Consider the following 26,471-nt stretch of genomic DNA (forward strand, 5'->3'; position numbering starts at 1 on the left):
CCAGCACGTCAGGTAGCACCACTTGAGCAAACAGCGCCAGAACTTTCCACACAACACCACCGCCCGGTTCCAGCACCCGATCACCAGTGTGTCCATTGCGGAGTGTGAACGTTGCCGTCCCAATTGAATTTATACTATTTATACGTCCGTCGTCATGGTCCGTCGATCGTTTGGGCCGTTCGGCCTTCGCGTTCGAGGCGCAAAAATCAGTAGCACGCACTCGAACCACTAACCTTGATTCGCTAGCCAGCACCCATTGACCATAGTGAAGGGAACGAGGGTTTACCTTTGGCAAATACTGCAGGATGCACCTGTTTAGCCTATCAAACGATGAAGGTCAGGCTATAAAAGGTCCGCGTCCGGAGAAGCGCGCTGATAGCTCTCGATAGCCAGAAGATGTGGCGAGTGGTGATAGGTTGTCTGTTGGTTGTGGTATCGGACCTGCTGTGCAGTGCTAAGGATCACTTGCCCCAGGATCGCGGGGAACTGAAGCGACTGTTTCCCGTGACGATCATCCACATGAATGATCTTCATGCCAGGTAACCGTAGGGTCTCGTTGATGGATCGGAACTGACCTCGGTCTGACTGTCTCTCGTTCTCTGGAAGGTTTGAGGAGACCTCGAGCAAATCGTCGAAATGTAAAAAGGACGACACCTGCATTGCCGGTGTGGCACGCATTCACACGACCGTGACCTCGCTGAGGTCAGAGTACCACGATCGGACACCACTGTTCCTCAACGCGGGTGACAACTACCAGGGAACGATCTGGTACAACTACCACCGCTGGAAGGTGGTGGCCAAGTGTATGGAGTTCTTGCGTCCCGATGCGATGGTACGATTCAGCCATAGTGCCCTGTCCCGGTCAACCGTGCAATCCATCATTCCCGATTACAGACCCTCGGAAACCACGAGTTCGACGATGGTTTGGACGGGTTGGTACCGTACCTGAAGCACCTCCGAACGAAACGCATCCAAACACTGGCGGCCAACTTGATCGATCGTTCCCAGCGATTGCCTCGGCTCCCGAGAGGGATGATCCTTAACCGCAACAATCGCTCGATAGGAATCATCGGTGTAGTGTACGACAAAACGAACGTACGTGTCTGCCACGTGGGTCCCGAGGCCCTTCGACGAATACTCAATCGGAATTTTTCGCAGGAAGTATCCAAAACGGAGAGTGTCGTCTTTTCGAGCTCGATCGCCACCGTGCGTAACGGGGCGCGGAAGTTGAAGGAGAAAGGTGTCCACATCATTATCGTGCTGTCGCACTGTGGCCTGGAGGTGGACAAGCAAATGGCGCGCGAAGCCGGTGATCATGTGGATGTGATTGTCGGTGGCCATTCGCATTCCTTTCTCTTCTCGCCCAGGTCGGGGCGGCCGTACAACCGGGAGGACCCGATTCTGGGCGACTACCCGTTGGTGGTTCAGAATGCCAACGGTAGAAAGGTACTAGTTTCTAGTTTTCCGCGGTTTCTGTCCTTTTACTGTCTCTCCTGTTCGAATCCTGGCAGATCCTAGTCGTGCAGGCGTACGCGTACGGTAAGTATATTGGCCGCCTGACGACATATTTCGATGCGGCCGGCGAAATCAAGTACTGGGAAGGGTATCCGGTGTACCTGGCGAATAACGTGACGCCGAGTGAGGATGTGGTGAAAGCGTTACGGCCGTACCGCCAGCAGGTTGAGCAGTTCGGTTCGACCAAGATCGCCGAAACGCGAATCGATCTCGATCAGGAGTCGTGCCGGGTTAGGGAGTGCCGCGTGGGTAGCGTCTTTGCCGATGCGATCGCCGATCACTTCACGAACGCGACGTTCCATTCGGTGGCCCTGGTCAATGCGGGCAACTTCCGAACGGCGATCCCCAAGGGAGGTATGAAGGCGTTACGCACCCATGCATACGCCGTTACATTGGTTGATTCTTCTCTCTGCTTGCCAGACATTACCAACGAGGATGCGATCGGGGCGTCTCCATTCTCCAACTCGATCGATCTGCTAACGCTGCGCGGCGATGCACTGTGGAACCTCGTGGAGCATTCGGTGGTTTGGAGTGCGGCGAAGCGAACCAACGTAGCGCAAGTGTCGGGACTGAAGATCGTGGCTAATCTGGACCATGGGCCCTACAAGCGCGTCGTCTCGATTCAGGTGCAAGACTTGAGCACGAAGGAGTACAAACCGTTGAACCGTGGAGCTTTCTATAAGGTGGCCACGGTCGCGTTTCTGGCCAGTGGCAAAGATGGCTTCCGGTGGGCCCTGGAAGCTATCGATCGGCAGATTGGGCCCCGCGACTCGGATGTGTTTGTTAAGTATTTGAAAAAACTCAAAGTGATCACCGAGGCAAACTTACCCGGCGGTAGGTTCACCATCAGTGGAACTGTTCGGTCCTGAGTCCCGGTTCTTAGCCGTACATAATAAAAAGTCATGAGCTGTAATTTATCAACGGGATCAACGTTGAAGCCTGGGAACCCACCACTGGTAGATGATTGTTGTTCCCAGCGGGCCACGAATAAAAGCCACGGACAGACAGAACAGTTGATAATGAGTCATGCCTATTGGCTTTTTTGCGCGGAACTAGAATCGATTGCACAGAATTGCTCATCATGCCACGGGGTAGGTACCATAATTCCAGCTACCGTTCTTCAGCAACACCGAAGAGCGTCCGTCGGGCGTATCACGAAGTGGCGATCCTCATCATCATCGGCGGCATCATTAATGGGATGCGCTTCGTATGCTATCATTACCGCGGCCGGCCGGGAGTATTGGACCCGATATCGGCGGTGACGGTCTTGGCTCCTGTCTCACCGATCCGCCGATGCAAAGTCCAAAACACCCTGATGCTGATAAAAACCAGCTTCGCGGTCGGCGGCTCAGCGCTACAGTGCAGTGCTTAATTATTGTTTCGTTGCAAAAATGTAGGTAAATTATCGGGGCTGTGATGTTTGATAATATTAAAACCACAAAAGTGTTTTACGAAATGGCTACGATTGCAGACAATTGAGAAATATTAAAAACTTATTTCCGCACGATGTCAGGCTCACATAAAATTCACCTATAGTAAAATAATTAGGTTGGCTAAAAAGAAATCCATTATTTTCTTGGTGGATGGCTTTAGTGATCGATATCTCGTGAAGTATCGATCGTACAGTTTCAAGTTATGGCCCGATTTAAAGTTAATACTTTACACGGTACATTTCGGTACATTTTAAAGTTCGGTACATTTTACAGTTTTTGACCGAAAAAGGCGAAAATTTGAATTTCCATCTGCGAAGTTCTGGTCAAACGGGACGAAATCGATCCATTTCTTAAACAGCTGGGTACTGGGGATGAGGAATGGGATTCATAGGATAATACTGTGTGAAAATGATCGTGGTATAAGCGTGGTGAAGTAGCTTCACCAGTGGTAAAACCAAATCTAACGGCCAGGAAGGTTCTACTGGGTATATGGTGGGACTTGAAAGGAATCATTTACTATGAGTTGCTTTCGTGAAAATGGATTGCTCGAGATTTTCACCAATAACGACTTTACCTTCTATAAAAGAGCCATTGTAAAGGCAACAAATTTTCCAAGAAAACGGTCCATTTTTGACGCAAATCGGAGCACTGGAAACCAGATAAATATAGTTGTGAATTTCACGCAAAAATAATGAATTTCTTTTCAGCCAACCTAATATGTTTTCTGCTCTGCCAATGGAGGTGCGGAGCTAACTGAACCCTCCGTCTCATCGCTCATCTATCGATCTACACCAATATTTATGACGTACCACTGTAAAAATAGTATCTCTTGCCGCTGGCTCTCTTCCCCATCAGCGCGGCCCGGTGACGATCATCGCTCTCAGCCCGGCGCTTATCGCACCTACGGAGAACTTGGTTCGCGACCGAGTGGACAGTGATTTGACGGAAGTCGCGCACGCCACATCTCCCCCGGCACAGTGTCTATGTGTGTGACGAGATGGGCACGGTGAACTACTACATCCGCGAGTCGATCTCGTTCGTCGTGACGTACGTGCTCTGTGCGTTCTACAGCCTCACGGTGCTGGGCGGCATTCTGGTGCTGTTTGTCACGAAGGCGCACACCAAGTTCTGGCAGGCGAAGGACCGGCCGGTGCCACCGCCCTGTCTGCAGCAGCATGACTACGGGGTGCACAAGTATCAGAATGCGAACGTACGTTCCGGCCTTTCGCGCTTGCGGCTTGCGTTGACCACGTGTAACTCGATTTCTGTTCTCGCCCGTCATCGCAGGGCATCAAGATTCACTACGTCGAGAGCGGGGACCACTCGAAGCCGCTGATGTTGCTGGTGCATGGGTTCCCAGAGTTTTGGTACTCCTGGCGTCATCAGCTGAAGGAATTTTCCAAAGATTACTGGTAGGGCCCCGGGCTGATGGGTCTGATAAGGGACGATGAACTGACGGATGACACATTCACAGGGTCGTCGCGTTGGATATGCGTGGCTATGGCGACACCGAGAAGCCGGAGTATCGGTACGCGTACCGTATCGACAATCTGACCGAAGACATCCGCTGCCTGGTGCGAGCATTAGGTAAGCCCCGGGGCCAAAAAGGTGATAAATTGATCCCTCAAGCGTGGGCACATGGGGCGCTGATAAGAAACGCCAATAAGCAAAGTCATCCTCTGGCGTCCGGCACACGGCATATGATGTCGAAATGCGTCAAGGGTGTGTCGTTTGTTTGAATTACGAATCCGGTTTGGGCAAAAAAGGGAAGCAGTTTATGGGAGCCCCTTCGAGCCCAAAACATCCAACGATCGAAGCGCTTCGCTCGGCAGCTAACAGATCTTGTCGCCCCGATCGTCTAACTGATCGGTTTCGGGGCAGCGGACGGTTTACGATCAATTAAAATGCAGAATTCCACCAATCCAACCGCAAGAAGAAATAGGAATCAGCCGGGTTTAACCTTCGCTAAAAGGCCCCTCGTGGTAGTGTCAAAAGATGCGATCCGAGAATAAAGCGAACGATGCCAGCTGAACCTTGACCGTGGCCATCGAATTGGCGATTAAGTGGCAGTGCCAGTGATAAAGTGAGCAGTGACGCTGACGAGTGCGTGCGACCCGGCGGCGTTACATAATGGGACAATGTTTACGGACGCTCGATCGGGTCGGCTAAGCATATTGGCCTTACGTTTGTGGATGCTGCGCCATCGGCCTACTAGCTTCGCGTTTGTACGATCGACGATCACGATGATCGCATCCGTCGTGTCGGGCACGTGTCGGGGGGGTCGTGAATTTTAAATTAACACCTCGAGGTCTTTTGTTTAGTGGGCATAGAAGAACTCCCATTACGTTATACGCCGGTTTCGTGGTCGATAAAAGGGAACGCACGGAATAACGATCGTTTGCATCACTTTCAGCTCCGGGAAGACCCAAGTTTACGTTGGTGGCCCACGATTGGGGTGCGGTAGTTGGGTGGCACTTTGTCACCAAACACATGGATCTGGTGGACCGGTACATCATGATGGATGCTCCCTCGTCGCGGGTAGCGAGGAAGTTGTTTGCCACCAGCAAAACACAGTTCAAAATGTCCTGGTAAGTGGTGATCCCGGCTGAGGTCCCTTCACGAAATACTAAACCATCGAATCACCCGCAGGTACATCTTCTTCTACCAAATGCCCTGGCTGCCGGAGTTCTTCCTCCGGTTGATGGATTTGCGCATCTTTAAGATCGTGTTCCGAGAGCACGGCGGAGACGAGGTGATCGAGGCCTACAAGTACACCTTCTCCAAGCCGAACGCTCTCACCTACCCGATCAACTACTACCGCCAGAATCTACGGTTCTTCGCAGGCGGTCCGCCGCCGAAACCAAAGACTTTCGCACCGGGCCTCTATCTGTTGGGCGAGAAGGATGCGTACGTGTCGAAGGAAACGGGCCCCCTGCTGCAGCGGGACTTTGAAAACCTAGACTTTAAGATAGTGCCCGGCGTTGACCACTTCCTGCAGCAACACAATCCCGAGCTGGTCAACCGGTACATGCGAGAGTTCCTGGCCAAATCCTGAGACGCCGATAGTTTCCCCAAGTATTATGTCCTTCGCCCAGGAAAAGGCCCAGAATAATAATGGCAGTAATGTAGGAGAAAGAATTAGATGTGGCAGATGTGTTGTGTTGGGACTTTATCCTCGCTCGGGGTGCGACCCCTACCGCCGGTGAATGCTAATGCGCCCCCCCCCGCAGATTTATTGCCCGAGCGGCCCACAGAGAGAGAGAGAGAGAGAGAGAGCCGCCCCGAAAAAGCCGAACTTGAAACCCGAGAGCCCGAAGCAGATGTCCTCCCCAACCCGCGCAGCGAGGACGTCGCAAATCGCAACGGTAAGGATGGCCGATTCGCGATTGACGTCATCGGCCGAAGTTGACGTCATAAGGACGAACCGGCCACACGGTCCCGAATGGGCCCGAATGCTACATATGCACCGAACCGTGGCCAACGGAAGGGCCGGGAACGCGGGCACAGCAGCAGTCTGTGCCAGGGGTTTTTACTACGGTTCATTCATTCGCTTCACCCTCGCTGCGCGCACACATCGACACCCCGAGAGCCAGGATCGGAGGGCGCCCGTTACGCTCTTCTTCCCCTACTTCCGGCTAGCGGTTCGCTAGCGCCCTCTGCTGGAAGGGGCAGCAAATACGCTCTTCCGCACGGTGATTACGTATATGCTTACCCCTCGCTACGGCTCTGCCCTTCTCGCCACTCCGGCGAGGTCCGAAATCCGTTCCGGCCGTCAACAAGTTTCGCACGGCGTGGGTGAGCTCTGGCTTAAATGGCCAGCGAAGTCGATTGGCAAAACGCAGAAGGACTCCCTCTTGGGCTCGAACGATGACGGCGTGTGTTGTTGTCAGGGCCGCCGCTTACCATAGCAACGAGGCAAGCAAAAGGGCAGGTTGCGTTGTTTTCCTTCTAGTTCGCTTGGTTACTTCGATTGAGCGGCGCTTATTAGACGGCGTATGGTTTTTAATGGCTGTCATCCTTTTTTTTTTTCGTCCCCCCGTTTTTGTGCGCTCCGCGGTGACATCGATGACGTGGTCGGTCCTGCGTTTCGGGCGGAGGGTGGCGTGTTTTTGTTGCGTCCCACCCGCCTTCCGGGACCCGGCCAGAAGCCGAAGGCCAGCGATCGATAGCATCGTTCCAGTGCGCATGCCGAGCTGGCGGCACCCGAGGACCCATTCCGGGTTTGAGTCGGCACCGACTGTGCGAGGATACTGGGTATTGGGCCAAGAATTATTGCCCGCACTACGCAATAACTGCACGCGGCGTTCCGAAAGCAGGACGTGCCGTGCCAAGTCCTGGCCTGCAGTCGGACGCCCAGTCGATAAACGAGACTAGTGGTGGCGTGCAGCAGCAGCAGCAGCAGCAGCAGTAGCTTGTGTTTGTTTCGGTTCCACCCCGACGCCAGAGCGAGACAGAGTGCGTGTAGTGTGGGTGTCCTGTTACTACCACCCACCATCCTTACCATGTCAGTTCCCAGGAGCCCTGTCGCTCCGATCTGATGCCATTTTCATCGTGCGCATTCTGTTCTCGAGTGTGCAGTGTTCCCGTGTTGATGTTTTCTGTGCTGCCGTTCCCCAAAGGATCCGAAGAGTGTCGCTGTAAAAGTTGATGTCACGGAATAGGGACCGAAAACCGTGTTGTTTGTGGCGTACGCGCTTGTAAATACCTAATCCCTAACCCTCCGCGGGGGCCGATTCCTTGCGTTCCCCGAGTGAATTCGACACAGGTTCGGACAGGTGTCGAGGGTCCCTCCGATGGATACCACGGCCCGTGTGCACCTGCCGGCATCCGGACGGCAGCGTAGCTCCCGGCCCAGCCGTCGTAGTGCCACCCCGCAGCGGCTCGAGCAGCTGGAGCAGTCGGCGGTTCGCGGTGCCGATGGCCGAGATCATCAGGCCACCGGGCCGGTGGTCGGCGAAGGATCCAAAAATAGATCCCGAGTGGTCCGTCGACCAGATACACCGGAGCAGAGCGGTGGCAGCACAACGACCAATGCTAGCAGTGGCAGTGCAACGACTTCGCTGGCAAACGGCCAGGAACACGGCCACCACAGTGCCAGCGGGGACGGTGAGGAACCGGGTGGGATCGTGGTGACCACACAACCGGTCGGCCAGGGAACCTGCGAGGCACCTGGGACGGCTGGGTTGGCGGCCGACGGGAATGGCGAGATGGCTCCCGGGCCGACGGATGATAAGCTGCAGAAGGGTATCCTCGGCTATATGGACCGCCAGCTGAAGGTCCAGTCGCTGTCGGACCCGCAGAAGAGCCCAGCCCAGCGGAGTACCCGCAGTCGGAGCAGTCTGGAGAAGAGCCCCCGGCGGAAGCGCAGCAAGTCCGAGTCGCGGCGGCGCCGCGAGCGGAAGATCCTGGCCGCGGGTGAGATGGAGGTCCGGCAGGCGAACGAAACGCTGATGCGGTATCTGAAGCAGTGCTCGGACTTTAACGACGCCTCGCTGTCCGGGGACCTCGAGATTCCGGAGCACCTCGAGGACCGGCGCGTCCACCGGAAAACCAAGTCCCAGCGGGAGCGTAAACTTCACCAGCTGCAACCGGACAGCCGGGCGGGAGTGCCGGGCAGTCGGTCCCATGGTCAGTATGAGGTGCGCGGGCGAAGGCGTAGGCCGCCGCCGTTAAAGGTTGTTCGATTGACCTGGCCGGCAGGAGCGGTTGCGTTCTAAAATTAGATCATCACCCTTCGGAGCCCTTGGAAGCGCCCGCGCTTGGACGCCACGGCCAGGCGTTGGTCGAGTGGTTTCGATTTTCCCGCTCGCCTGTTGGTAGAACCAACTTTCGGAAATCGCAGAACCGCACGAAAGCTTCGGGCTTGGGTGTCCCTTTTTTCCGAGGCAGATGTGGGCGCGAATCGCGATCGCGTTTTCGTGGAGGGCTACTAATAGGTACTACGTTCGGTCATGTATCTCCACATTGTTTTCGGGGACGAGAAAAAAAGCCGGTACTTGCGGGCACCCATAATCCGGTGCCACATTATGGGCAGGCTTATGGGGGAGCCGTCCCTAGTCAGTGGCCAGTTAATTGAATGCGTGCAGCCTGGAACGGTCGGCCGGCCGCCGGGGATTTCTTCGCGGTGGATGCGGTAACTGGAGATAATTAGATTAGTAGCCAAACGCAAACTACTAGCCGCCAGGATAGGCATTCTTGGGTCTGGACCACGCATTCCGCGTCACCTTGATTATTGTGTTGCTGTGTGTTGCCCGTGCTCCTTGATTATTGTTTTGCCGGGGTCCTTGATTGCCGGGTGGCAACCTGATAGGTTCTTGGTTCGAATTCCAAAACCCCGCGGTTAAACGCTGTTTGGAAATCGATCGAAATAAAAAGAATGATTGAACGCTGCGTGAATTCGAGCGGTCTGGCAGCACTGACCGGAACGGGCTCAACAGCTCAACGTCAGGTTCGGCCCCTCGCTTCCGGTCGCGGGACCGCGCTTCCCGAATCGAGCGCTGAGTACGGCCTGAGACCGTGGGCGGACTGGATTGGGGACCGTACCGTTGTGTGAGTTCTAGCGTCCCGTTCGGGTTCTATCGTCGGGATGGTGTCACGATTTTCGTCCCCGGCGAAGCGGTTGCGGTTTGGCCGAGAGGAAAGGATTCGAGATTGCTGTGCCACCACCGTACTCTGCGGACACCACAGACCAACAGAGACAGAGAGACAGGGAGAGAGAGAGAGAGAGAGAGAGAGAGCTTTCGGTAGCGACGCAATGACGTCACTGGCATTGCGGGCGGACCACAGTAGAGGGTTTTATCAATATTATTATGTGGCTCTTTTCGTGTTACATCTCTGGCCACTCCGTGCCGCTGGCTGCCCGGCAGGGCCTGAGCCCGAATTACACTTTTCTGAAACTCGCACGCCCAGAGCGCCTTTGGGCGCGTTCTCTGCGTTCCACATTTTCCAAATCCAAATTTAGCTTCCGTTGCCAGAGTTGTGCGGTGTTCGTGGAACCGATTTTTTTATGAACCGAGCCGGACGAATGGCTTGCGTTTGGCGCCGCCCAGACAGGAGCAGGAGAGAGAGAGAGAGTGGTGGACAGACGACGAGGCAGGATTCGTATTTCCTCCAAGATTACAGTTATTTCGGGCGGCCTCTTTTGGAGAGCCGCTATTGTGCTTTTTTGCCATCGCCACCTGCCAATCGATTATTGACACTGTGATCTGTTTGATGACGTCGTTCAACCTTTGGGTGATTTTGAAGTTTTCCTTTCAGAATTTGCATATTCATTTGCCATTTGAGCGACTCTCGTGCGGCGTCCGTTTGTTTGCGTTTCGGAACGATTTTCCTTGTGGAAATCAATTATTTCCACCATTGGCATTTGATTCCATTCTGCCAGGCATCTCGTGTCTTCCTCTCCCGGGGTTATCGGTAACTGATTTGAGCGAGGCCAACGGTTACGGCTGTGAGGCGTAGAAACGAAATGGCACTTCTTGCCTTGAACTTCAGTCTCGCTTCTGACCTTTACGCAGGGATCGGAGGCTTCGGAGAAAGCAAACGGTGACATTTGCTCGAGACGATCGAGAAGTCGGGGCTCTTTCTCCACCCGGCGTGGCGGCGGCCCCGAGGCACAGGATCTGACCTATTCGAGGGACCATAGCCCATCATCATAGGTGCGTCGGTTTCGTTGGACGCCCGTTTGCTGATTATTTTCCACTGCCTGTCCGGCCCGGATCAGGCGATGCGATTGCGACTGGAAGTAATTAGTTTCGGTGCAGAAGCAATCGTTTGCTTTCCTTTCGCGCGTCATTTACTTGGATGGTTTCGGAAGGAGATGGCCAGAGCCGAGACGATAGCTTTAAGCTTTTAAAGAGTTCCGCTAAAGGATGTGCCGTTAAAGCGCACGCCACTTCTGTTGCCAAATGATGAGACGCAATACACAATGTTTTTTTGGTTTACTAAATTTACGTTACAATGGGATTTCGTCTGCAGCCGATGATCTACTAAACTACCACGGTGAGATCTACAACCCGTTCACGCCGGTTGTTTCGCCGACTACGGAAGGGGCGCCCACGCGTATCGATAAAATGTACATACAGACTGCAAGCGGCTATCGACCAGTTGACAATACCTACTCCTACCATAAGACCACGGCTCTGGCCATTGGCGGTGATCCGGAAAGCAATAGGTACGGGGCGATGCGCGGCGGCCACCAAGCGTAACCGTAGCTCACCAGCACGGAATCCGTATCCTTTCAGCAACACAATAAGCACATCGGTGCATCTGTCCTGTGCGGTGCAGCGGACGTGGCATCTTCTGTCGACCATCTGCCACGGGCTGCTCGGAGGCCTAGCGTTCGCCCATCTGCTGCTGATCAGCACGACCAGACCGTACGACTGGGTGGACGCCTCGATGCGGCACTACTCGGCCTTCGCCGAGGTGTACGCCAATACGTTCTACTGCTTGGCCATCGTTTGCATGGTCTCGATCTTCGATCGGTAAGTACTGGCGGGTGGATCGTCAACCGACGAGAGCAGACCGTATTTTATGGATCTCGGATTTTCCTGCAGTATGGATATTGCGCACGGTAGCGATTCCAACGTTTCGTTCCGCTCGATCTTCATCATTATGATCTACATGATGACGATCATCATGAGCCTGTCGGCTGGGTCGATGGATGAGCGGCTGTATCTGACCTCCACGTTAAACGTGACCATCTGGGAGGAGGAACTGGTAAGTGCCCGCCATGGTGTATTGTAGTGCACCTTCTTACCATTGACTTACTTCACAGGAGACGAACAAAGTGCTAAGCATCTGGAACGCCCTGTCCATAGCGCGCAGCGTCGGTGCCATCTTCGGCTGGCTAGTGGTCGGCTTTCTGCCTAACCAAGACAATCTGTACGAGCAGCTGCTCGAGATGGAAAAGTATCAGCAGTAGAAATCCATCGGGTACATCGGTGGTTGCGTAGAGAGTAGAGCCTTTTCGGTTCGGCTTGTAAATAGCGGTAGTGTGAACGCGTGGATCTCGGGATCGCGGAACGACTAGTGGCCGAAGGTATACAGCATTAACCATAATCACGCTTAAACTGCGGGCAAGTAGGCAACCGTTTCCGTTTTGGTTTGGTTTGCGTTGCAGTGAGATATGCCTCTTCCAAGTTAATAATCCTCATCGTGATGAACTTAGAAGCTCGGAGTGTAGGTTCGGTAGTGCTGCGGACATTACGTCGAGCGTGTATGCACCAGGCGAAATCCTGGAACAGTTATGGAATAAGTAACGTTAACTGAATCGATAGTTAGCGATGGTAGCAGGAGCTTCACGCTGCTTCTGGCGGGGGGGCATGTGCATTAGCGACAACTGTGACAAAAACTGGAAAGGACTGATAATCATTTTGTAATCAAATGATAGTAATTACGAAAGTACACGGACACTAACACATCAATACTAGAGGGAGAATAATTCAGATAAGCGACATAAAGAGAAGGTCCGAAAGGTGGCACGGCAATTCCTTCACCGAAAAGGGAGTGATCGAGATCGAGGCTGTAATAATATTCAATCCTTAAGCGAGCGTTAAGTAAAATAATAAGCAACAGTTTGTTTTTATGAAAAGAAACAAAATACCTAACGGGGCATGCAAATGCTGATAACTGTATACACACGAAGCATAAATACTACACGGAACCTAAACATAGTAAAATACAATGATTCAACGTACAAGAGAACTTTACTCTACGAGCGCGTTTTCTAACGTTCCAATTTCGAGCAGATTTCGAGTACATTCCGCAACGGACACGGGTAAGTAACGTTTGCACCATTTCATCAATCTTTAGCATAAAAATGAAGCCACAGATTGTGCAAGCAACGGGAATGTGATATTTAAATTGGTTCGTAATTGCTCAATCAGGGCGCTCAAGGTACCTACAAGCAGCCGGGTTTGGGCAAATTGAGCAACAAACCATGCTGGCATGTATTCACCGTGAAACGTCAAACGCGCGCGACCAAAACATAACACCAAACATTGCCGGTAAACGCAATGGACGAAATCGCCACTGTTGGTTTTCAAATAATAGCGCTTGTGAGGGATAAACCGGAAGGCATTACCAACGATGATCTTTCGGAAGCGCTGCAATCGGTTCCGGTGGAAGAACGGTTGCAGGCAGTAAACAAGCTGCTCGTGGATGGTGTGCTGGAGATACTGAAGCGAGGCAACACGCTGGTCTACCGGCTGAAGGACCCGGGCAAGAAGTCGAACGCCCCGAAGGACATCGACAATGAGGAACGGGTCATCTACAACATCGTGGAGGAAGGCGGCAACAAGGGCATCTGGATACGGGATATTCGCGTGAAATCCAACCTGGTCATGACCCAGCTGACGAAGGTGCTGAAACAGTTGGAGAACAAAAAGTTGATCAAAGCGGTGAAATCTGTTAATGTGAGTCTCGACTATGAACCCTGACCCATCTCGTGAGCTGACCTGACCAAACGGCTCGCGGTTGTCGTTTTAGGCTAGCAAAAAGAAAGTGTACATGCTGTACAACCTGGAACCGGATCGATCCATCACCGGCGGTGCCTGGTATCAGGATCAGGACTTTGAGGCCGAGTTCGTCGATGTGCTCAACCAACAGTGCCTTCGGTTTCTGCGTATGAAGCGCGATTCAGCGCGTACGTCTACCGATGGGCCGCTAGCGGTGCAAAAGCTTTCGGAATGCTCCGTGGCGGACGTTCACCGGTTTATCTCCGATCTCGGGATCAGCAAGATAAGTCTCGACGAGGACGACCTCGAAACCATTCTCAAAACAGTGGTGTACGACGGAAAAGCCGAGCGGATTGCACAGGTCGATGGAAAGTTTCTGTACCGTGCGATAGAAGCTCCACTTGAACCACCCGGTTTAGTGCAGATACCTTGCGGTATCTGTCCGGTGATAAAAAATTGTTCCGACTGCGGAGAAGTTACACCCAAGCTTTGCACGTACATTAGTGAATGGTTGGACTGAGATAGTGCACCGGAGGTGGGCTGGCAAACTACTTGGTAAGTGATTATGAAACGCCCGTTTAAATATAGCAAACTCGAGAAGCCAAGCAAACGCATGAATGATTCAAATAAATCCGAAAGTTCTACAGGTTTGTCGGGCAAAGCGTATCTATCCATCCCTTGGCAATTTTTTTTTTTTTTTTTTTTATTCAATTCCGGCCAAGCCGGCGCTGCGGAACCCCCCGCTGCCTCGGGCCATAGGATTTCGCACGCGGGGGGAACCGTGACCTCGTGTGGTCAGTCTTATTGTTCTTTTACATGTTTAACTATCCTCGGCCGCCGTTGCATCGGCCCTCCGCCTGTCCCGCGCGAGGGCGGCCGCCAGAGTCCGTTGCTCCGTGCGCCACTCCGCCTGTAGCGTGCGCAACATCTCCCGGCAGGCCGCCGCAATCGCCGTCCATCGCGCGGGACTCTCCAGCATCACCGCGACCAGCCTCTCCGGTGTGCTGGGGAACCCACCGTCGCGCAGCGCCTCCCACCGATCCCTTGGCAATTGGCGGGATACTTATGTACCCTGCCACTGTATCGTACGCTGGATGCTGGAACGCACACATGTCGGATATCCTTATCGCTGCTCCGACGGCTTGCGCTGTTTTCTGGCTTGTAGATGGGAGCGAGTGATTCAGTCCATTCATTCACTCCGTCACAGACCACGTATCTATCTTAGTTTTATCGCAGAACCGGGGCTATGTGGCTTTGAGCGTAGAATTTAGTTTTCAGTTGGCCGACCGCAGTTCTCGGATGTGCCTCGCAACGTGATCGCGTTAGCTTATTGAAGAATGACGATGCTAAGAAGACCCAAATGGGTGATATGGCTGATCTTTTTGTGGCCAATAGTGTCAACCGTGACACAGCAGTCCGCAGGAAGACGATATGGAGGTGAGGCAATCGAAAACAATACAGTCTGGAGCTTTTGTAGAAACTTATCACCTTTCGAATGCTTTCTACTCAACAGCTTCCGGTGGAGCCGGTGTTCGACGTCCTCTGACACGCCAGATAGTGATGCAGTGTGCTGCACCTTACTTTCCGAACGGAGAAGCCAAAATCCGGAACCGTGGACGAATGATTCGGTTCGATTGCACGAACGGTTTCAAGCTGGTCGGTAATCGGTATTCCAACTGCCAAAATGGACGGTGGGACACTTCGGTTCCGGTGTGTGTCAGTAAGTGTCTGATAATCTCAGAAGGGACAGCGCAATAGTCTGACGAGTGTTTTTCTTTCGTTTCACCAACCAGAATCCGGTTGCGAGTCGCTGCCGAAGGTTGAATCGGGATACGTTCTGTACGAGTTGAATAAAGCATCCGCTTGGTTGTCGTGTTTCGAGGGCACGGAGTTGGCCGGTTCGAAGAAGACCTACTGTAACGGCACACACTGGGACCGCCCGCTGGGTGTCTGTCGCCAGACGGGCCAGCTGACGCCAACGATGTGTGATTTCGAGACGGAATCGCTCTGTGGCTGGACCAACGATGTGTTGCATGATTTCGACTGGAAGCGCAGCGACGGAACGCTCAATCCACGTGCTTTACGGACGGGTCCGAAGTACGATCACACGACGATGCAACCGAAAGCGGGCCACTTTATGGTCGTAGACTCATCGGAACAGTTTACCAACGAAAGTGCGCGCTTCGTGTCACCACTGTTCGAACCAGAGTACGGAGTTGGAGCGTGCTTTCAGTTCTATTATCACATGTACGGTGAAACCGTCGGTTCGCTGCGGGTGTACGTTAAGCCAATGAGCAGCGATCTGTACGATCTGAAGCCCCTGTTCCTGCAGGAGGGCAACCAGAAGAACGTGTGGCACGAGGGACACATCGATATACCGCGGCAAGATGAGCGGTTTCAGATCATCCTGGAAGCTTCACTGGGCAACCGGTACAAGAGCGACATTGCGATCGACGATGTGAGTTTGTTGCAGGGTGATAGTTGTCGGGTGGCAGTCGAAGACGGGCTAGATCCCGAAGAACCGCCGACAGACAGTGAAAAGGTGCCGGTAAAAATTGAGTCGTGTGAAAATCGTTGTGGCAGCAATATGTCGACGATCCTGAACGCGAACGACACAATCGTGCATTGCGACTGCCACGATGAGTGCGTGGCGAGTGATACATGTTGTCCAGATTACCGTGAACGGTGTGTGTTTGGGGTAGTGGCGAATGTGACCAGCATCAGTGTTTCGACATCTACAACGATCAGAGCTCCAGCGATACGGAGGTCTACGAGTGCTACAACTACGATAGTTTCGACAATCACCAGTTCTACTACTCCCATTCCGACGACGGCATCGACGGCGAGCACCACCGTTAAGGCTAGCACACCACCCAGAATTGTCGCTGCCGTAACAACTATCCCGACGTCCAGTACACCATCGAAGAAACCTGCGTTCGTTGGGCTGGTCAATTATAAACGAATGCATGAAGTGACTGGAACCACGTGGTACGAAACGACAGTTAGCCCGACAAGACCGAAACAAACAACTTCCACACCAGTTCCTGAACAGAATGACGTTGTCGAGCTAGCCACCACCTCTGCCGACTCGGTGAAAGTTCTACCGATAGCAATTCCACCCTTCGCCACGGAAAGTATTCCACCCTCCAAAGGAGTGCCGATGTATTTCCTCTACGCTGTACTGGCTACCCTGCTGTTTATGGCCATCTTAACATTTACGGTGTACCAGGTGCGCCGGTCACGGTCCGGTGTGCTCGCCCGGTTGAAGGACAAATCGCAGAAGAAGTTTGTCGAAGACATCCGCTTTCTGGCGGGCGATGAGGATCTGGATTTTAACATCACCATGGGAAACGAAGTGATCGAGGACGAGCCAGCGGAAAGCCCCGACCGAAAGCGTAGTAAGCAAAATTCGGCAGAAATTACCAAACTGACTCAACAAGAAACTGGCCGTACCCGACGGGATGCAAACGATGATGAACACGAGGCGTCCGATGAGCATGATTACGAAGATCTTGATTCAACGGACGACGAAAACGGACCAGCGAACGGACCGGCGTGCAAACCGACGGCCAACAGTGGTAGCGGCAAGGCGAGCGGCAAGAAACCCTATCAAAAATATGTTAAAACATACGACGAGGATATGCAGGCGACCTTACTGTGAGCGATAAGAGCGATGGCGGTCAGTGGCTAAGAGCCCCGGGTCTATGGTACTTGCCTGGCGCGACGCAACGGGACATCCCGATAAGACGGTGGTGCCACAACAGGAAGTTTGATGTGCAAATGTGTGAGATAAAAACACCCGGACTGATCTTGAGCGAAGAGGTCGAACAGTGCAGTTCAGCAGCAATGAATGCCGCATCGTGCACGAACTAAGGTTGTCGCTTAATGTCAATAATTTCACTTAAACGAGCTCAGTTAAACCACACCAATAGGTTGTAATTTTATTCTAAGTTTATACTGACTTGCCGAATTGAGAGAATAAAAATGCATTTAAATTGAAATCCTTTGAAACTCTTTGGACGCCAACTGACAGTTTAAATTTCGGACACCCGCTGTCAAAAACGAGGCCGAATTTCGATCAAACTGTCAAATAGTTTTTCCTGCTCGAGGAGAGATTTGTTGACACGTAGTGTTTACGTCGAGTAGCCTTTGGCCGATTGTGAAGAAAACGCATTCCGATTCGCATTTAGATTTTTTCAAAGGTTTAATCTTTTACAATAAAATGACGGATACGTTGCGAGTATCCGAGCATGTCCTGAAGGTAATATTGACTCGTCCAAGTGTTCCAAGTGCTGTCCAAGTGCTCCAATCGTCGAGCAAGGCATCTAATTGCGTTCTCTCCACTTGTAGCGGATTGTTTCGATTAAAGAACCGTGCACCGGGCAGCTGTTTGGGTCGCAGGACGGCAGTTTAATGCCAACGATTTTAGGGTTCTGCAAGATGCCCGAAAACGACACACCACCGGATGACGATGGCATGAGGACTGGCGCCCGGCGGAACCTTCCGTGCGAGATGGATCTGTATGGTTGGGTGAAGGTCGGACCGCTGGAAGACGTGGAAGAGTTTATCTTAGCCCAAATGCCGCAAGAGGCAGATATTACGGATTTTCCCGTGTTTCTGCATCTTTTAACCCCGTGTGATCGCACGTCGCTACGAACATACATCTACCTGCAGGGCAAACTGACCAAGATAGAGTGTCAATCGGTCCCTCAAACGATTCTCTTCGACGAGTTCTACCTCCTGCGCATCCAGTGTACGTTGGCCATGTTTTGTGAGCAGTCACAAAAATCTGTTAGTGAAAATGCGGTGCGCTTGCGGCGGCGGGTGGCGATGGGTGACGTGGCCTTCAGCGTGCGTACGCCGGCCGCAGACGTGATGATTAACCAACACCGTACGGCGGGCATTAGCTGTGAGGAGAACGTCGAATCGCTGCACCGTTTAACGACGGCCCCGGCCGCCGAGCGGGACGATGGATTCGGTGTACCCGGAGCACCAGTGAAGGTGGCGAAAAAAGCACAAAAACCCGCCGCCCCGCTGACTGGGTACCGGGTGATGGATGTGGAAGTTTTGCTGAAGAAATCGATCGACGATTCGGACAAGCAGCTACGGCGGGAAGCCTGCAACGTCACGATCGATAACCGCAACGAGGGCCAGACGGTGAAGATACCGATTCAGGTTGACTGCCTCGCGATGTTGCACCGGGACACAAAGGTTTCACGACTGTTTTTCGCCATGGTGGAGACCGTGTTCCGTTCGCTGGGTCTTATCGAGTTGGCACTGCTTGATCAGCTCCGAGAACTGAAGCGCTGCTTCGTCCCGAAGTGTTTCCACATGTTGCCCCGCGAGCTGGGTCACTTTGTGACCTGCGTGTACCCGTACGGCGATCAGCTACCGGAAACGGATCCCTTCCTGCAGGCGCAACGGGCCGCGTTGCACAAACAGTTCGCGCTCCCCACCAACAGACCGTTCTTTCGGAAAGGCAACGCTTATCATTTCCATGACAACAAGCAGCTGTTGTTAAATCCTCACCAAACGCTGGCCGTGCCGTGTAAGTTTGATCACTCACAATGGAAGGCATTGCGTAAACCTAACACACTCGGCTCCTTGCGCTGGTTACAGATCCCGATGGACAGACGGCGGTTGTCGATGGGGTCTACACCTATCACCACTACATGCAGGACGAGTTCGACGACAATGGCTGGGGCTGTGCGTACCGTTCGCTGCAGACGCTGATCTCCTGGTTCAATCGGCAGGGCTACAGCACTGACCACACGATTCCTTCGCACGCCGACATCCAGAAGTGTTTGGTGCGTGTTGGCGATAAACAGCCGTCGTTTATCGGTTCCCGCCAGTGGATCGGCTCGACGGAGGTGTCCATCTGTTTGAACGAGTTTGTTGGAGTCGATTCCCGCATCATGCACGTCGCGTCCGGGGCTGAGCTGGCGATGCGTGGCAGGGAGCTGGTGCACCACTTCCAGCTGCAGGGCACACCGATCATGATTGGCGGAGGAGTGCTGGCGCACACCATCCTTGGCGTGTCACTCGATGCCGACGAGGGACAGACCAAGTTCCTCATTCTGGACCCACACTACACCGGTGTGGACGAACTGGGGCCGGTGTTGTCGAAGGGTTGGTGCGGCTGGAAGGGCGGAGACTTTTGGAACAAAAGCTCGTACTACAACCTCTGCATGCCGCAGCGGCCAGCAATGATATGAAAGCCAAGTGGTGAGCCCTATTGTTTTGTGGCATAGCTTGAGAATGCCAAAATGTATGCTACGGTTGAATGGATAATAATAAAAGAATTTACGTGTTTCATATGCATTCATCTAAGGGCTGGAATATAAACGAAATTAATTCGCCCTCCACGGCCTCGCTCGGTTTGATTACAAGTATCACATCGTTCATTACGCTAAAAAATGCGCCCCACGTCCGATCGTGTTCCGGAAACGGAAGCGAGCTTTAATCACATGGTGTTCCAACGCTCCACGCGGTCCCCAATCAGCGGTGCCATTCCGGTGGGTCTGTTTATTTGAAAATAATTTTAAACCCAAAACATTGTCGCAACGGCAAAAGCAAACTTCACCAGCTTCGCGAGCTTCGGCGCGGCCAGTGCCCAGTGCGAGATGGTTCGTGCCCTTTTGCAACGTTTTTGGAACCGCACCCCGACGCTGCTTATTGCGCAATCAGCAGCAACAGGAGCGCAAAAAATGCTTTGCACGTGCAGATGACGCGACTTTGTGGTGCGGTGCCTTTTGGCCCTGCTGGAATGCTGGCAGTACGCGACGATCGTCGAATTCCGCGCTCCACTTGGTGCAGCGACCTTTGTTTCGTCCCACGGGAACGGTGGCGTCGGCCTGGGGCACTGAGATGCAGTGGATACTATCCGATTCGTGGCTCCAGCGCTGCGCGGTAACATAAACCACGGGCTAATCTGCACACCGCTGGGTGTGATAATCGGCGTGCTCTGAAGGCACCGCCGTGTGTGCCGATCAGCGTCGCATTGCTTGAAGATCACGTCCGCCCTGAGGTAAACGCAAATAAGCTAAAAAGCAACCATCACCCCGAAGCACCCAAAGACTTTGCTCGAAAGCTTACTGTTTCCAGCCAGCGCAGCACAGGCCGATTGAGGGTTTCGGCGGACTCCGTGGGTCAAGTTCCGGGAGGGGCCTTTATCAAAGATGCGTGAAAATTCGCAGGTTCCAGGCTCGGGCGCGGTGTTGAATTTTCCAAAACCGATAAGGCCGAAGCTGACCAAGCGAGGTCCGAACGAAGAGGGCTACCACTATCACCATTGTTTGGTGGGCACACGGTATCCACCCGGAGACCCATGGGTCTTCGGGGAGAGGGTGAAATTTTGGGGGGCGCGGGTTATATAAGATGGCCGTCGTGCGTCACAATGGTGTACAGAGCGCACCGAGCAGCGGTGAAGTGTAGTTCCCAGGAAAAGTGTGGCAACGGTTTCGTTTCACGACCATTTGTGGCAGTGCTTCCCGAGTGGCCACCGTGTAGTGGAAAATAGTGGACCTGTCGGACCGCGTGCTAGTGCGACACAGAGTGCCTGAGCAGGGGACAAAATGGTTCCCGTGTTGGTGCCGAAACTGGCACTTCCGTTGGTGGCGCTGGCCATGGTGCTGTGCAGTGGGGTCAGTGCGGGCAAAACGTGTGGCGTCATCTGCCGGGTGCGCGATCCGCTCACGGTTGGCAACAGCGACGTGCTGAAGGAGTGCCTGTACGAGGTGTATCCGGTCGAGAGTACACAGAACGGGGTCGGACCAATGTTCCAAAGCAACGGCGGCCACGACAGCCGCAATCGCCTCTTCTCGCTGTACGGGGGACCGAAATCTTGTGAATACTTTGGCAACATGATCCAGACGGCGAAGGGCCGTGACACGCTGGTGGAAACGATCCGCAAACAGCTGCAAAAGAGTGGCTTCAAGGGGCTGGACCTGCAGTGCGATCCGTCGCAGGCCCACGTCTCCCAGCACACCTATGCCGAGTTTATCCAGCAGCTGCGTAGCTTCCTGGGCAACACGTACGTCATCATGGTGACGATGGCTAGTTGCCAACCGGAACCCCAGCTGATTGAGGCGCTTAACCGTGCCGTCGACTTCGTCGCAATCGATTCCGCAGTGCAGGTAAGGGGCCTGGGCGTAGAATGGCGCAGAGCCAGCAGATCTTGCGAGAGCACGCAAAATACTAACCCTTTTCCGTTTGTCCGTTCACACAGTCGTCAACCCTGACCAGTGCACTCATGTTCGGGCTGGCTCGGCACCGTGTGCTGTTGGCCGTTCCGTATCCTACGTCGATCAACTGCCCGCTCAATATGGAACATTCGGTTGGTGACGTGCTGAGCCACGTCGAGCAGCACAATCTGTTCGGCGCGGTCGTACAGCTGGATCGGGACGATGTGAACAACGTGTGCGGCGACGGTCCATTCCCCCTGCTCCGCATGGTGCTGGATCGTCTCTGCCGGAACGCCGAGTGTAACTTCCAGGGATTCGTGCGCGATACCCGTGACTGCGGGCGGTACTACTCCTGCGAACAGGGATAGTGAGGATCGCTTTACTTGAGAACCAAGCCGCCCTTCGGCAACTTGCTACATTCACACGGTTTTTTCTCCTTGCCCTCGTTCGCAGCAAAAAGCCGTACGACTGCCAACCTGGGTACTCGTTTGATGTGTGCAAGAGCAGCTGCGCTCCGTTTATGCACGTAAACTGCAACCAAACGACGTGTACGGTTTCTGGTTGCCTTCCCGCGGGCCAGGTGGCGATTCCGTACCCGATTCCGTTCCCGATCAACGGCAACCCGAATTGTTTGTGTCTGAACAACACCGGTGGCAACAACGGCGGCAATAACGGCGGCAACAACGGCGGTGGTAACAACAACGACACCAGCAACAGTGCGTGCTGTTGCGACGTGCTGAAGAATCTCACGATCGCCATCAACGGTACGGGCCAGTTCTCGAAGCTGATTCAGCTGCTCAAAGATATCGGGGTAGACGATACGGCGGGCGTGTTGTCGGACGTTTTGCAGGATCTTAAACCGGCACTGAACAATCTTGTCGAAACGATCAACAATTTGCTGGCGACCCTTCTGCTTGGCCAAAGGGCCGTCAACTCCACCACGAACAGTTTGAATAACCTGCAGAACGGCTCCAATCTGCTTACTGAACTAATCGCTACGGTTGGGAAAATTCTGAATTCCCTGGTTGGCAATGTGCTAGGTTCAGGTGGTGGTGGTGGTCCCGTCGACCTAGCCGGTGGTCTAGGGGGTGGCCTAGCGGGTGGCCTCACCGGTAGCTTAGGCGGTACCCCCCAAGGCGCAAGTGGTAACCTTATGGGTGGACTAGGTGGTGGACTAGGTGGTGGACTCACCGGCTAATGGGGCAAGATATGAGGCACTGCACCAATTCCGGGAAACACTATTTCCAAAACACTCCAAACCTCACAACGGTAGCGTCAGTGACAACATTTGCCCCCGGGAAGGGGATTGATACCGAACAGGGAGCGGCCTTACTTTACTTTACCTGATTTATATCTTTCCGTTTTAAATGCTACAATCCTGTCTAGCCTACAAATAAAGCTCTAAAAATACTACTACCTACCTCTACCACTGTTTTTTCTGTGTCTTGCCACTCTTTCCTTATTATGCCTGCCATCCTACTAGCGGTACAGTATCTCTTTCTCCGAATCCTTTGCAAGTCTTGTACTAAAGTACCCTACATTATCTTCTCGTTTTCGAAGCACTAGCGCAATGCAACACTCCTTGTCCGGTGGCTGTTCCGCCAGTAACGATACCGGTACCGATGCCGGTAGTGGTGCCTATAACGATTCCACCGATCATCATACCAACGATCATCATACCGACGATCACGCTACCGACTGTTCCGACAGTCACACTTCCGATCGGCCCGACTGTGGGCCCGGCCGCATGTCCCATCTGTCAGTGCCCCCAAACCAGCGACGGTCTCGTCACTGGCCTGTTGCAAATCATTTTTCAAATCCTGCAGACGACCACAGGTAGGTTGCGGAGTGAGTGTGTTACGATGTTAATCGTCGCTAGCAGGATCCTGAATGACCTCGTCTGGTTTTCTTTCGTCCACCTTCGCTCTCGCTCTGCCTGTCTCTCTCTCTCTCTGTAGTCCTTATGCTTTTTGTACTGCTTCTCCGTCGATGTCGCACTGCGTCTCGGCAGATATTCGTCGCGTTCTTTCTAATCGTGTTTCATAATGCATTTCAACCGTGCGATCATGCAGGAAGCAACACCGTGGCCTGTGCCTTGCCGCTGGGCGGTGTAACGCTGCCCAACGTCAATAACATTCTTCTAGCGCAGCCGCAGAACAACGGTGTCGTTCCGGATCTACTGCAATTGGTCAGCCAAGCTCTACAGGGTCTGCTGGGTGCGTCATTTCAGAATTGTTCCGATCCTGTGCGATCCGCTGGATCTAATCTTCTGTCCTCTGTTCTGTTCACTTCGCTGGGTTCAGGTGGGACGGGCGGAACTCTACCGATCGCCCAATCGCCTCTGTCGTCCATCAACGTACTGTTGGGACAGCTGAAAAAGGCGGGCGTAGTACCGGAGCTTCTGCAAGTCGTGAGCCAAGCGTTACAAGGACTTCTCGGTAAGGTTTCTAGTTGGCTCCTGTTTGCACTAGTTAGCATTAAACAATGCGACTTTCGGATTCCTTCAGGTGGTGGTAGCAGCGGAGTAGCAGGGGTTTCGCTTCCCCTGGGCCTGGGATCGCTTACTGGAGGAACCGGATCGCTTTTGCAGGGACTTTCACTTGGTGGTTTGTTGGGTCAGACCGGTGGCGTCGTACCGGATCTGTTGCAGGTCGTAAGTCAAGCCGTGCAGGGACTTTTAGGTGCGTTTGAAGAGACTTGTGAGCTGCTTCGGAGAGGTTACACTTACCTTACCCTGCATCTCTCGTGCAGGTGGCGGAAGCTCTTCGCTCGGAATCGGATCCATACTAACCGGTGGACAGTCGCTGCCGCTCTGTCCTGGCATAACGGTGCTACCTCCGACCTGCTCCGTCCAAACGAGCAGCAGCAGTGCGGTACAGCAGATTGTGGCGCTCATCACGGTTCTCCTGCAGAACCTTCTGGGTGAGTGGAGTACAAAAGTCAGATTCTGTCTTTCAGTTTCAACCCATTCATAACTTATTCGACACTACTCATCCTTGACCCGAAAGGTTGCGTATCGCAGCTGCAGTGTGCTTCTTCACCCGCGGTCACTATACCGCCCATTACGATTCCGCCCATAACTTTACCGCCCATCACCTTACCACCGATAACTGTAACACTACCGGACGTAACGTTACCGGTGATAACCCTGCCAACGTTGCCTTCCATAACGCTTTCACCAATCGTTTCCCAACCATCCGGAGCTTGTGGCACTGCGGTGTCGACCAATTTGGGTTTAATACAGCAGCTGCTTCAGATCGTCTCGAATCTTCTGCAGGGCCTACTGGGTAAGGTGCTGGTAGAACATGCCCGTTCAAAGTTCCGAATCTACAGTCTGTTCGTCCTTCTTTCCAAGGTACTGGGTCATTGCTTTCGCCAGTAACGTTATCGCCCGTAACAATAGCACCAGTTACTCTGGCCCCGATTACGCTTCCGATCACATTGCCGGCCATAACGCTACCGGCCATAACGCTGCCGGCCATAACGTTACCCTCCATAACGCTGCCGAGTTTGGGTTCGGGTGGCACTGGAATTTCGCTATCGGTCCAGGCCAACGTGGATCTGCTCAGTGATCTGCTGCCGGCGCTAATCACTTTGCTTCCACTGCTTCTCGGTAGGTTGCCCCCGCAAAGCGCTTAACCAAGAGGCCATCCCAACGAGCCCGTTCTGTTCGGTTGTTTTTTCGTCTCGTTTTCGGTCCGAAGTACTGCTGCCCTCGCTGCTGGGGACACTGTCTTCGCTTCCTCTGCCGACGTCAGCGCTAGGCATCCTCGCCGATCTGCAGTCCAATCTGGGGCTGCTGAGTGGAGTGCTGCCGGTTGTGTTGAGCTTGCTGGAGAGCCTGCTGGGTATGTTTCTTTTGATACTTGGCCCTTTTGAGCGGCATCGAAAAGGGTTCTAACTCAAATGCCTTCCATTTTGTTCTTGCGGCACCATTGTAGGGGGTCTTCCCAGTATCGGAACTCTGGTATCGAGTTTAACGGGGATTTTGGAGAATTTGCTCGGTAGGTTCAACACGGGAATGGGAATCCATTATCTTTTCCGCTTTTTTACTTTAACTATCCTATTCTGCATTCTAACATGATCAATCACTTTCTATAAGATGCGTTGGATTCCTGGGAAATGCTTTCTGATTTGCTTGTTCATTTCATTTCAGGTTCGGGTTCGGGCTCCGGGGGCATAACAATCCCGCCGATCACTATACCCACGATAACTCTACCAACTATCACGCTGCCAACCGTCACATTGCCAACGATTACCCTTCCGACGGTTACCCTGCCAACGGTGACAATTCCTACGCTACTCGATGGCATCCTGTAGTAGGCTCGGTCTGGTCGATAGAGCGTAGGATAGTTTATTTGATTAAAGCAATATTAATTAGTTTCAACAAAAAACCTTCGTCTGTTGGGTAGCATCAGCCTCGATTTATCCGTAGTCCTTCCCTTACTGTTTCATACCATCTGGACACGGCGAAGGAGAAGCAAAGAACTGGAAGCACCAAATAACTTTCATGAAAAGCCCAATCTTCCGCCGCCTTAATCTATTCCGCCATGCGAATGGAACGGTCTGCGGGTGGTATATGAATAATGTTTCTGTCCGATTGCCATGTTCGATAAAGCGAAACGAAATACTCTCACTCATAAACCACTTTCCAATTGAAATTTTCGTCCGACTCAGACATCCGAACAACGAACCGGCACCGGGGTGTCTTGGTGGTGTGTCGGAACCGGCGGAACCGGCGGAACCGACACGGGCACCGGCTTAAATATTCATGAAATGGTTTCATTTCATTAAGGACGAGATCAAATGAATAAAAGACTCGGCCATCGGCCAGTATTGGCGATGCTGGTCCTTCACGAAGCTGAACCTGGACACATGAACTCGGG

General features: G+C 53.2%; 8 protein-coding genes across 8 annotated transcripts; all 8 read left to right on the forward strand.

Annotated features, from left to right (window-relative positions):
* Positions 1 to 396: 396 nt before the first annotated feature.
* On the forward strand, positions 397 to 2,472 carry LOC131214638 (apyrase-like). The gene is made up of 6 exons (XM_058208977.1): positions 397 to 539; positions 607 to 832; positions 895 to 1,095; positions 1,159 to 1,446; positions 1,512 to 1,869; positions 1,936 to 2,472. The coding sequence occupies exons 1-6, from the start codon at positions 397 to 399 to the stop codon at positions 2,382 to 2,384; spliced, it is 1,665 nt and encodes a 554-aa protein (XP_058064960.1). The 3' UTR covers positions 2,385 to 2,472.
* A 1,425-nt stretch (positions 2,473 to 3,897) lies between these two features.
* LOC131216122 (epoxide hydrolase 4-like) lies at positions 3,898 to 6,074 on the forward strand. Its single transcript, XM_058210534.1, has 5 exons — positions 3,898 to 4,158; positions 4,236 to 4,360; positions 4,423 to 4,535; positions 5,362 to 5,536; positions 5,598 to 6,074. The coding sequence occupies exons 1-5, from the start codon at positions 3,946 to 3,948 to the stop codon at positions 6,001 to 6,003; spliced, it is 1,032 nt and encodes a 343-aa protein (XP_058066517.1). The 5' UTR covers positions 3,898 to 3,945; the 3' UTR covers positions 6,004 to 6,074.
* A 1,451-nt stretch (positions 6,075 to 7,525) lies between these two features.
* Positions 7,526 to 12,601, forward strand: LOC131216136 (uncharacterized). Its single transcript, XM_058210549.1, has 5 exons — positions 7,526 to 8,576; positions 10,923 to 11,118; positions 11,189 to 11,428; positions 11,501 to 11,663; positions 11,722 to 12,601. Exons 1-5 carry the CDS (start codon positions 7,742 to 7,744, stop codon positions 11,866 to 11,868), a joined length of 1,581 nt encoding a protein of 526 aa, XP_058066532.1. The 5' UTR covers positions 7,526 to 7,741; the 3' UTR covers positions 11,869 to 12,601.
* A 360-nt stretch (positions 12,602 to 12,961) lies between these two features.
* Positions 12,962 to 13,971, forward strand: LOC131216560 (probable DNA-directed RNA polymerase III subunit RPC6). The gene is made up of 2 exons (XM_058211080.1): positions 12,962 to 13,360; positions 13,434 to 13,971. The coding sequence occupies exons 1-2, from the start codon at positions 12,962 to 12,964 to the stop codon at positions 13,920 to 13,922; spliced, it is 888 nt and encodes a 295-aa protein (XP_058067063.1). The 3' UTR covers positions 13,923 to 13,971.
* A 768-nt stretch (positions 13,972 to 14,739) lies between these two features.
* LOC131206313 (zonadhesin-like) lies at positions 14,740 to 17,380 on the forward strand. Its single transcript, XM_058198831.1, has 3 exons — positions 14,740 to 14,839; positions 14,916 to 15,122; positions 15,196 to 17,380. The coding sequence occupies exons 1-3, from the start codon at positions 14,740 to 14,742 to the stop codon at positions 17,061 to 17,063; spliced, it is 2,175 nt and encodes a 724-aa protein (XP_058054814.1). The 3' UTR covers positions 17,064 to 17,380.
* Positions 17,381 to 17,566: 186 nt separating this feature from the next.
* LOC131216201 (ufm1-specific protease 2) lies at positions 17,567 to 19,646 on the forward strand. The gene is made up of 3 exons (XM_058210625.1): positions 17,567 to 17,663; positions 17,753 to 18,950; positions 19,022 to 19,646. Exons 1-3 carry the CDS (start codon positions 17,625 to 17,627, stop codon positions 19,615 to 19,617), a joined length of 1,833 nt encoding a protein of 610 aa, XP_058066608.1. The 5' UTR covers positions 17,567 to 17,624; the 3' UTR covers positions 19,618 to 19,646.
* A 1,330-nt stretch (positions 19,647 to 20,976) lies between these two features.
* Positions 20,977 to 22,783, forward strand: LOC131206348 (uncharacterized). Its single transcript, XM_058198875.1, has 3 exons — positions 20,977 to 21,537; positions 21,630 to 21,952; positions 22,039 to 22,783. Exons 1-3 carry the CDS (start codon positions 20,977 to 20,979, stop codon positions 22,781 to 22,783), a joined length of 1,629 nt encoding a protein of 542 aa, XP_058054858.1.
* Positions 22,784 to 23,207: 424 nt separating this feature from the next.
* Positions 23,208 to 25,905, forward strand: LOC131206395 (uncharacterized PPE family protein PPE24-like). The gene is made up of 9 exons (XM_058198934.1): positions 23,208 to 23,421; positions 23,658 to 23,801; positions 23,889 to 24,023; positions 24,093 to 24,266; positions 24,337 to 24,507; positions 24,594 to 24,872; positions 24,989 to 25,198; positions 25,290 to 25,433; positions 25,742 to 25,905. The coding sequence occupies exons 1-9, from the start codon at positions 23,208 to 23,210 to the stop codon at positions 25,903 to 25,905; spliced, it is 1,635 nt and encodes a 544-aa protein (XP_058054917.1).
* The last annotated feature ends 566 nt before the right edge of the window (positions 25,906 to 26,471 follow it).

Source organism: Anopheles bellator, chromosome 1 (assembly GCF_943735745.2).
Source record: "Anopheles bellator chromosome 1, idAnoBellAS_SP24_06.2, whole genome shotgun sequence".
Classification (NCBI taxonomy): domain Eukaryota; kingdom Metazoa; phylum Arthropoda; class Insecta; order Diptera; family Culicidae; genus Anopheles; species Anopheles bellator.

Coding starts and splice junctions, on each gene's coding strand:
- LOC131214638 (XM_058208977.1), top strand. CDS start 397: ATGTGGCGAGTGGTGATAGGTTGTCTGTTGGTTGTGGTATCGGACCTG. Junction 1,096..1,158: donor TAGTGTACGACAAAACGAAC/GTACGTGTCTGC, acceptor AATTTTTCGCAG/GAAGTATCCAAAACGGAGAG. Junction 1,447..1,511: donor AGAATGCCAACGGTAGAAAG/GTACTAGTTTCT, acceptor GAATCCTGGCAG/ATCCTAGTCGTGCAGGCGTA.
- LOC131216122 (XM_058210534.1), top strand. CDS start 3,946: ATGGGCACGGTGAACTACTACATCCGCGAGTCGATCTCGTTCGTCGTG. Junction 4,536..5,361: donor CTGCCTGGTGCGAGCATTAG/GTAAGCCCCGGG, acceptor CATCACTTTCAG/CTCCGGGAAGACCCAAGTTT. Junction 5,537..5,597: donor ACACAGTTCAAAATGTCCTG/GTAAGTGGTGAT, acceptor AATCACCCGCAG/GTACATCTTCTTCTACCAAA.
- LOC131216136 (XM_058210549.1), top strand. CDS start 7,742: ATGGATACCACGGCCCGTGTGCACCTGCCGGCATCCGGACGGCAGCGT. Junction 11,119..11,188: donor GGTGATCCGGAAAGCAATAG/GTACGGGGCGAT, acceptor GTATCCTTTCAG/CAACACAATAAGCACATCGG. Junction 11,664..11,721: donor CCATCTGGGAGGAGGAACTG/GTAAGTGCCCGC, acceptor CTTACTTCACAG/GAGACGAACAAAGTGCTAAG.
- LOC131216560 (XM_058211080.1), top strand. CDS start 12,962: ATGGACGAAATCGCCACTGTTGGTTTTCAAATAATAGCGCTTGTGAGG. Junction 13,361..13,433: donor AAGCGGTGAAATCTGTTAAT/GTGAGTCTCGAC, acceptor TTGTCGTTTTAG/GCTAGCAAAAAGAAAGTGTA.
- LOC131206313 (XM_058198831.1), top strand. CDS start 14,740: ATGACGATGCTAAGAAGACCCAAATGGGTGATATGGCTGATCTTTTTG. Junction 14,840..14,915: donor CGCAGGAAGACGATATGGAG/GTGAGGCAATCG, acceptor TCTACTCAACAG/CTTCCGGTGGAGCCGGTGTT. Junction 15,123..15,195: donor TTCGGTTCCGGTGTGTGTCA/GTAAGTGTCTGA, acceptor TTCACCAACCAG/AATCCGGTTGCGAGTCGCTG.
- LOC131216201 (XM_058210625.1), top strand. CDS start 17,625: ATGACGGATACGTTGCGAGTATCCGAGCATGTCCTGAAG. Junction 17,664..17,752: donor TATCCGAGCATGTCCTGAAG/GTAATATTGACT, acceptor CTCCACTTGTAG/CGGATTGTTTCGATTAAAGA. Junction 18,951..19,021: donor CCAAACGCTGGCCGTGCCGT/GTAAGTTTGATC, acceptor CGCTGGTTACAG/ATCCCGATGGACAGACGGCG.
- LOC131206348 (XM_058198875.1), top strand. CDS start 20,977: ATGGTTCCCGTGTTGGTGCCGAAACTGGCACTTCCGTTGGTGGCGCTG. Junction 21,538..21,629: donor CAATCGATTCCGCAGTGCAG/GTAAGGGGCCTG, acceptor CCGTTCACACAG/TCGTCAACCCTGACCAGTGC. Junction 21,953..22,038: donor TACTCCTGCGAACAGGGATA/GTGAGGATCGCT, acceptor CCTCGTTCGCAG/CAAAAAGCCGTACGACTGCC.
- LOC131206395 (XM_058198934.1), top strand. CDS start 23,208: ATGCCGGTAGTGGTGCCTATAACGATTCCACCGATCATCATACCAACG. Junction 23,802..23,888: donor AGCTCTACAGGGTCTGCTGG/GTGCGTCATTTC, acceptor CGCTGGGTTCAG/GTGGGACGGGCGGAACTCTA. Junction 24,024..24,092: donor AGCGTTACAAGGACTTCTCG/GTAAGGTTTCTA, acceptor GGATTCCTTCAG/GTGGTGGTAGCAGCGGAGTA.